The sequence below is a fragment of the Carassius carassius genome, chromosome 47 (genome assembly GCF_963082965.1).
Source record: "Carassius carassius chromosome 47, fCarCar2.1, whole genome shotgun sequence".
NCBI lineage: Eukaryota > Metazoa > Chordata > Actinopteri > Cypriniformes > Cyprinidae > Carassius > Carassius carassius.
In genome coordinates this window covers 14,650,779-14,660,289 of record NC_081801.1, presented here as the reverse complement: position 1 = coordinate 14,660,289, position 9,511 = coordinate 14,650,779, and the positions used below count along the sequence as shown (strand labels likewise).

Here is a 9,511-nt window from a genome sequence, read left to right as displayed (position 1 = left end):
TTCCCTAGCATGATATTCACATCTATGAAACCAACTAATAAAGTAATATTACTAAGAAAATGCACATATTTCTTCATTGATCTAATCACTTGATTCTGCTCTAAAATGCACCAGATTTATGCATTTAAATTAAAAATGAACAAAATTGTCTTATCCTGTGTGGAAATTGTGAATGTAGAGGAAAGACTTTAGGATTGTGTGTGTGTGTGTGTGTGTGTGTGTGTGTGTGTGTGTGTTTGTCAGTACACCTTACTATTTGTGTGTGGACCATAACTGGCACTAAATAAATTTCTCCAGTAAGCATAATGATTAAGGGGGGGGCCTCAAAGAGCAGCCTAGGGGCCCCTGACCACCTTAATCCGCCCCTGAGTGTTACAATAATATTTACCCCAAATTTCCATGGAGTACTTCTCCTTGTAGTGTTTTTATTTAGAGCATTTGAAATGTAATTCAGTACACTGCAGGAGGATGAAGACGGCGTTTGACAGACATTGACAATGATGAGGTAAAGGAATGGGGAAAAATGAAGAAAAATGAAATGATAATAGAAATGGGCTTTAGGATGTTTGACTTAAGTTTGGACTAACTAAATTATGAATCAACATTGCAGCATGATCTTCACTGTTACTAACACTTGTATTACAAAATTCAACATTTAATAAGAGAGAACTGTCATAATTTGACTTAATATTATAAAATAAATGAATTAATATGCTTTATGCAGTGTTAATAGTACTTATTTTGTAATGAGTAACAGGTACTTGTGTAACAGGTCTTGTTTTGTTCTCTTTTTTTTCTCATACAAACCCGTTCTTATTTTATTCCATTTCATCTTCTATAATTATATTTCACTGTAACATGTTAGAAACATAGTTTATAGGAGCAGCAGACAAAGCAAGAAAATTGAGTTTCATCAAGACAATGTAAGTGCGCAGTTTTAAGATGGTCATAAATTATGTTTTCAACACCCTCATGTTTGCTCAGAAGAAAAGTGCACAGAATGACTTATGTACTTTGGGACATCAAGTCTAATAAGTGTGTTTGGATTTAATGTTAGCATGACAATGGTTCTTGTCTGATCAATGCCCTAAGCTGTCATTTTTCATGTATGATAATCTTCATATTCCATTACGCTTCAGCCCTAATACAGCAGGTTTAGTGACATACTGTTAGGCTTTATTTATTTATTTGCATATATCATTCGCAAGACAGATGGAAACAAGTAGTGAAATTGCAACAATAATGAAACTCCCCTGCCTGCCAGTTCTTGGATACACAGTACAGACTGTCCTGCTCCAACATAGACATAAAGACATGACATTGAATGAGTAAAACATGAAAGAATGTTGTTAATAAATGTTTAACATTTTTAACAAAGACCAGCTATTTGACTTAAAGTTGAATATATTCATCAGAAAATAAATCAGTGTTTTATCAGACTGCACTCACACAGGTTCAGTCTGCTAAAGCATTCACAAAAATGTAAGAGGTTGTCCTATGCGGTCATTTTCTAGGTGATCTTTAAGGAATGAGCGTATCTCCTTACTGAACAGATTTGAATGGTAATCTCTGGAGTCTGCATCCGAAGTGAATCTTCTTTTTTCCTTGCAGACATCCTTCACTCCCCAGCTTACGACACCAACCTATCAAAGATTTTTCAGACATCAAAAACGTTCCTAGTTCTCAGCTTCTCTCAAATGAGTCTTTATTTTCACTGTGTAATATGTAACTCAGTGTACATGAGATTTTACAGCCACATCAAAACTGTTTTCAAAGGAAACAGAAATCTCACCTGAATCACTCGACCTTTTTTATTCACATAAGTGGCCCCACCTGAATCACCTGTTACAAAATAACACGATACAAGAAATGATATAAGAATTATATGAAATAATTTTAGATCTCTAATGATTAAAATGTTATTAATAAATATAGTAGATAAGAACCAAATACAAGATGCCATCTTGACGGCAAAAATCAAACATACCTTTGCAGGCAACATCATCTGTTTTTGGTTCAGTACCACCACTGCACAGAAAATTGTTTGTAACTGCTTCCCTGGCATTTTCCACATTGATTCCTTTTGCTTTTTTTGCATCTTCAACACAAGCATCCCGCTAAAGAAAAAGTACACAAAGTGTTTTTAGCTTGTTGATGACTGGAATATGTTTTGTTGTTTTTTTTATCCATAAGAGATTCACATAATTTTTTCAGATGAATATTGCACCTACAGTATTGTATGTTGAATGTCAAAACAATAATTCAAGCACTAACAAATGGTTGTGCAGACATTAATGATACTTTAAAGCCCCCATGAAGTCAAAGGTAAAGGTTTTTTTTTTTTGCTTCTATATTATTTATGTTAATGTAATTCTAAATGTTCAAGAACATTTCACTTTCTAACACTATAAAGGAGGCCTGAAAAAAGAATGACAGCCTCTGCATTAATAAATCAACTTAAATGAAGCTCTTAAAACTACACAGATTGGAAAGATTAAAAATAAGAAAAATCATTACATATTTTCCAAGCTTGATTGTGATGCTTTTTATGTTTTTTGGACTATTATCAGTATCCATATCAGACGTGAAAGCAGCTTCCACAAGCTCGTTGTTCATTAGTATTTCCTCTGTAAGAAATGCAAGGAGAAAAAAGTTTGACATTTTATGTTTGGAAAGTTTCATTTTACAAAAGCAATCACATGTTTAAATTAAGTTATGTTTCATATTTCTGATATGGTTCTTATATATATACATCATGTCTGACAGGGACTTCACCATGTTTTCTGCAAGTCCCTTCACTTTCTGAAAGTTTCAGAGCTCCATTGGTTTCTCTTGTGCATGGGATGCAGATTGGTCTGAAGAGAAATACACATGATGTTATTTAATTTGTTCAGCTTTTTTCTTCTTCTTCCTTTTTCATATTCTTACTAAATTAACATCACATGTTGAAGGTCTGCGCTCCTCACCGTAGATTAAAACTCATCTCAACAGCTTTTTCCAACTGTATAAGAGCTATATCAAATTCATAATATTCTTGTATTCCCATATGCTGTTTTGCTGTGGGGTTGAATGCAGGATGAATTTGGAATTTTTTCACTTTGACAACTGCAAAAGGAAATGTAAACATCATAAGTATGATTTACCCTGTGAAACATTTTACTTCAGTCTGAAAATATGGACATATCAGGACATACCCAGGTCTTTGTCCAGTTTAACTATTATCTTATCAGGTGTGTCTCCCTCTTTGAAGCATCTAGCCGCTGTCAAGATGTAACTTGAGGAAACTAATGAACCCATGCAATTGGAACCTTTAGATGCAGAAGCATGCTACATGAAGAGCGATGAGAAGACTGATGTTCATATTGTTGGCATTCAACTCTTTAGCCATAACATGCATATTTCCAGCCTGATCTCACGGCAATTCATATATACACTGTGTGCACAATTATTAGGCAAGTTGTATTTTTGAGGATTTATTTTGTTATTGTACAACTACAGTGCTTTTGGTCAATCCAAAATGTTAACAAATCCTCAAACCTCAAAACTCTTCTTTTCGATAACAGTCCGAAGCCTTCCATTCACGGAGTCAGTCAGTTTCTTGATCTGGTCAGAATCAACCACAGCCTCCCAGACACTGTCCAGAGTGGTGTACTGTTTACCTTCACTGTAAGTTTCCTGCTTAAGAAGGGCCCAAAAGTTCTTAATAGGGTTTAAGTCAGGTGAAGAAGGGGGCCATGTCATTAGTTTTTCATCTTTAAGGCCTTTACTAGCCAGCCACGCAGTGGAGTACTTTGATGCATGTGACGGAGCGTGGTCTTGCATAAAAATCAAAGTCTTCTTTAAAGTTGCAGACCAGTGGTACAGGAAATAGTCTGCATCTTTCAAGAAGACTTTGACGCATGTGATGGAGCATTGTCTTGCATAAAAATCAAAGTACTCCACTGCTTGAGCTTAATTAAAATTCCTCTGGAGCTTAATTAAATTCCTCTGGAGCAGTAGTTTTCAGTGTGCATACTTCACTTCTTTATTTGATTATATTATTCAGTTGTCTTGCACCTGCATCCTATTTGGATGTTTGGGATGTGCACACTATTTTTGTGTTATTGTTTATTATTCTCACATTAACAGGTGAAAATAAACAAGTGAGATGGGAAAATGTGTTTTTCATTTAGCTGCATAATAATTCTGCACACTAATAGTTGCCTAATAATGTAGACCTAACATGTAGATATTCTCTTAAGAACGCCAAAACTTCGCTTAAATGTTTAGGTTTGAGGGTTTGTTAACATTTTGGATTGACCAAGAGCACTGTAGTTGTACAATAACAAAATGAATCCTCAAAAATACCACTTGCCTAATAATTGTGCACACAGTGTATTTTACGAAATGGCAAATAAAATCGTACAAATTAATACGATTTGTGCTAATCATATGTATTTTATTGCACCATTCATATGAATTTGTACAAATGACCTACACCTAACCCCGCCCCTAAACATCCCCATCACTTGAGTCTAGACAAATCGTACAAAATCGTAGGAGTGAGGTCGTACGAATTCATACAAAAAAGCCACCTTGTAAAATATGTAGAAATTGGTTGTGAGATAGCGTTGACCATCTTGTGGGAGAAAATGTTTCCTTTAACTTCACTTAGTTCTATAATAAAGTGATAAAAATGTAATGCTCACTACAATAATAATCTGTGCCAACCAGGGGAATGCACGGCGTTTATTTTCCAAGCCTTCCCACACAATCCCACACAATCCTACACTGGTGCTCTCGTCTGTGTAAGGAAGCAGGTATAAAGAGTTAATAATAACAACAGCAATTAACACGGAGTAAACTGTAAAGTATTATAATTAGAGGTCAGGAACTGTGTATAGATATTGTACCAATAATGTCATCGAACATCTTCTGCACCTCTGTCAAGTCTTTAAGCTTAAAGAAATATTTTTCTTGGTCTCTCTGTGACACTAAGCCATTTATGTCTTCTTGATTCACGTCATCTCCAACTCCAAATACATAAAGATCTGGAAAGAGAGGATGCATCCATATCAATATGAAATCAATAATAAAGACTAAGCAAATATGTGTATTTTCTGCTGTTCCTGATGATTCTGCTGGTTCATGAAAGACACATTTATGAAAAACACTTATAGTCCAAACATTTTTATTTAAAATATAATTATACATTTCTTACTCACCAAGATTCTTCTCTCGATTTGGATCGTTTTTGGTGACGAGATGTTTGATCTGTTTCGCTTTACGTTTGGGATCCCCCCCGATGTTTGCTTGACCTATGAAGTAAGATGAGATAAATTATAGTGAATATTTGCTTCAAGGTTGATCTCTATTCTAATTTGTGATCAACTGTATGAGTATTTTATTATTATTATTCATTTTTTTTTTCTGATAAAGAACTTAAACTGATTAAGTTTAAGTATTGTACTTAAATACTACCATCAGTGAACAGTATGACGATGTGTTGGGTCTCACTGAAGGTCGTTGCATTGTTGATCTCCTCTAGTTTCATGCTCTCTAAAATGGCTGTATAGGCTTTGGCGATATTGGTACCTGTGTGTCCATCTACACCTTTTTCAGAATATTACAGTCAGCAGAGAAACATTCTAACTGAAACAACTGACTGAATCCAAATTAAAATGATTCAAAATTGCAACCTGAATTGGAATTTAAAAAAAAAAATGATTTGTTTTATATTGATTATTATATCGGACAGCAATTAATAAATTTATTTTCCTCAAGTTTGTTCTCTGTAATAATAATCTAAAATAAAAACCTAATTATATCCATGTATACAATAAGACTCATAAATAGACATTCAAACAGAATACTTACGGTCATAACTAAAGTCGTCAAGCTCTTTAAAAATATTCATTATGTTTCTTGCATCTTCATTAGTTTTGAAGTCCCTCATAGAGATTATCCGCGTTACATATGTAGCAAATATCAGGATCTCATAGTTTGGGGAGACCGGGTAATAACTAATCTTTTGGAGAAAGAGCATTGAGAATTCAAAGATGGTAGAAACATCTGTCTGTTATCTGATCAAAATGCTGGCTTTCAGTGCAGTTCATGTTTCCATAATGTGAAACAGGATTTTCTAATGCAGCAAGTTTGCAGTGCAAAGTGAGAGACTATAAGCTCCTGAAACACACTAATGCTCAGACTGGAGGATTCTGATGATGAAAAGGAGGTTAAAAATCAGGTTCAGTCTTGAGAAAATCTCAGTGTATCACAATAGTTATTCTTCATTTTCAAATATAGGCATTTATTTTATTACAGAACCTTTTAGGAATGGATGCATAACCTACATCAGTAGCCTAAAAACAATACTGAAATAAGTGGTCTTACAACTTCACTACAGCAACCTCTGAGAATTTTTGACAATCGACATACCTTGTCTATAAGCATTTTAATGGTGGTTTTTGCTTTTTCGAAATCCTCCAGATATATGCTGCCAGATGCATCCACAGCAATGTAAATATCAAGTTTTCCACCCTGATTCATAGTTATTTTCTTCCCCTGCTGATCTGAAGAAAGAAGGAACACAGCATTCATGATTAAATGCGCTAATGTTATTTTGTCTCTTCTTCTGAGCCTAGCAATTATTAATGAACATTTTAAAAAGGTGTGGCTGATTATGCTGTAAGTCACACAAAGGTACCTTCTTTTTCATACTGTTGAGAAACTGCTAGGTTTGACTTAAGAGAACTGCTGAAAGCTTCTGATGCTTCCTCTGGGGTGTCGTATGTGAAATCAGCTGTACAGTATTAACACAATAGCAACAATATTCAGAAAATCCACTTTTAGGTAGCTATATTTTATGGCCAACAACTCTTTTACAAAACACACAATTTTGAAAATGTGATGTAGCTATTAGAAGACTTACCGTAACATTGTGGCTCTGTTCCTGACCACTGGCCTCCATCCAGACACACTCGCACTTTGGAACCAATCAAGGTCAATGGACTCTGACAGCGGTACGTGACTTTGTCATCTATGTTAAACATGTTCCCTGTTCGACTGCTACCAGGGGGAACACCAGGATCAGGACAGTGATCAGCTGTGAGACAGTAATGAACAGACAAGTAAAAAAGTGAAATTCCATGGACGTTTGAAAACTACATTTTAGTGTAAATCAGACTTTATGAAAACTGCTGTGTGTTCACACATTTACAAAGTAATAGTGATTACTTACAGTCACATTCACAAATTGGTGTGCTTCCACTCCACTTCCCATTAGGCTTGCAAACACGTTCTGCTGAGCCACGGAATGTACAATCGGAATGACATGAGTAAGTGGTTGTGTCATTTACATAGTACTTGTCTTTATATGGAATCACCTCTCCATTCTCAAAAACACTGGGACTAGGACATGTGATCTCTAGGATAAATGCATACAGTAGACGAGTATAATAAAAAGAAATAAGTCCAGCATTTATTCATGATATAATGACACAAATAATGCCTTGTTTCTTACTTTTGCACTCTGGGGTTTTTCTAGTTTTGGTCTTTGAGTTCCAGCGTCCATCTTGACACTGACGTGACTGAACCGACGGGTAATATCCATTTGGACAGATGTATTTTAGAAGACTCCCATCTGAATAGCCTTTAGAAAGAACAAAGGTCCCTCCAGTAATGTTTAGATTCTCTTTGGGACATGAACTCTCTCGTTTGGGGATGGAGGATGAAGCACCTGTAACAGCAAGATCATTGGAGGAGGTTATGAATAATATGACAGAAGTAACTTTTGTCAGTTGTTGCAGTTTTATTTGCAATTTAAAAAAAAACATTTGATACGAGCCAAAATATTTTTGTCTCTGTATTTCAGAATACATTAATCTTAATAAGCAAAAAGAACTACCTGTAATAAGAGGACATATCAGTGCAAGCATTAACCATTTCAACTGCTGCTTACACTCCATGCTGTTTATTCCAAGTTGAGCTGAGATTAAGAAGCAAATACAGAAGCAAATGGACAGGGTATTTTCATAGTCAGCAGGAGGATTTTATTTACATTCAGTGGTCAATGTTTAACTTCAAGTCAAATAAAGAAAATCCATTTCCCGGCACACAATAAAATAATTACTATTAGCCACATATCATTATATATTTAATAATCAGAAAATAGGTAATTATGTTCATCTTGAATTGTCATGGATTCTATTTTCATTTTTACATCAAAATATACAGTAGATGCAGGAATCACAGATTTGTTAGGAGAATACAGAGAGAATATTTTTAAGGGTTAAAGACCACAATAATCTTTGCTCCAGAGAGAAACTCAAACTCTTGGGGTCATTTGAGAACTATTTTATCACTATATCAGGACATTCATCCTCTTTTTTAAACTTGTTTTCCTTAAACATTAACACCTGCTTACGGATGAATATTTATTGATACTTTCAAGCACTGAAGGGCATGTTTGCTACAGGGGAAGAGAAAATACTAATCTAAAGCACTGTTGTCATTTAGGCCTACTGAATGACAAACTGATGCAAAATGGTAATTGTTTTAGATTAACAACAAAATTATTCACTTTGTGCAAAAGAAGTCCGGTACATTAGTAGACAATCTTTATGCAAATGATAAAAAGGTTTTGTAAGACTTACACACACAATACTGTGTAAAAATGTAGTTTAGTGGGTAAAATAGTATTAGGTTTCTATACAGAAACCTGGTCTTTTGAGGCATTTATAACTGTAAAAGCTACCTTTTCAAGTAAGTGAATATTGACAATATCTGCAATATTAAAATGAGCACAATTGTGCTTTTAAAAGTGTTGACTTGTTTGCTGTCACACTGTCCATTTTTACAGATATTCCTATAAATACAAAACCTTCTGGCTTATTTGAAGGCGAGTCTGCACAATATGTTTAGCTCTTGCATTATGCTGGTCAAAGCACTGAAATTTACATCATGTTCCATCTTATAGATTCCATCTTCATACCTTTGTCTTCATTTGTCTTCATTCTGATAGACTGGATTGGCAGAAGTCTCTCTTCTCGTCTTCAGTTGGTGAGTTTCGTCGCAGCGTAAATGCAATGCCTAACTATGGAAATTATTGTTGATCTAACACATCTTTGTTCTTTTCCCAAACTCCCAACTTTTGATGAAGAGTCATTAATTTCCCAGAAATGTAGATACTGTAAACTTTTCTTTTAACTTTGTTTGTGTCTTTATTTGAACACTTATATTTCCATGGGGTTTTTTCTTTTTTATAGTCTTTTACCTTTACCATGTTTAATGATTTTTTTTGGCGTTTAATTTTTTCTTTTCTTTTTTTATTTTTACATCAAATTTTTTTATATTTGGTGTGCTTTTATATTTTTAGTTCTTTTTATTGGTATTTTTATTAATTTTATCTAAAGTTGCATCAATTGCTGTCGCTTTTGTATTTATTTTATTTTATTGTTCTTGTTCTCAGATTTTCATAAAATGGTCAAATATAGCAAACACTTCATGTGCAAATGCTTCACCTTCAACCTGT

General features: G+C 34.4%; 1 protein-coding gene across 1 annotated transcript; it reads right to left on the bottom strand.

Annotated features, from left to right (window-relative positions):
- Positions 1–816: 816 nt before the first annotated feature.
- Positions 817–8,024, bottom strand: LOC132131015 (complement factor B-like). The gene is made up of 18 exons (XM_059542967.1): positions 7,886–8,024; positions 7,502–7,717; positions 7,220–7,405; positions 6,911–7,084; positions 6,686–6,781; positions 6,418–6,551; positions 5,857–6,007; positions 5,461–5,592; positions 5,205–5,297; positions 4,893–5,030; positions 4,692–4,783; positions 3,195–3,327; positions 2,967–3,105; positions 2,776–2,855; positions 2,518–2,627; positions 1,988–2,117; positions 1,793–1,842; positions 817–1,643 (listed from the first exon to the last, which is right to left on the bottom strand). The coding sequence occupies exons 1-18, from the start codon at positions 7,944–7,946 to the stop codon at positions 1,473–1,475; spliced, it is 2,286 nt and encodes a 761-aa protein (XP_059398950.1). The 5' UTR covers positions 7,947–8,024; the 3' UTR covers positions 817–1,472.
- Positions 8,025–9,511: the final 1,487 nt, after the last annotated feature.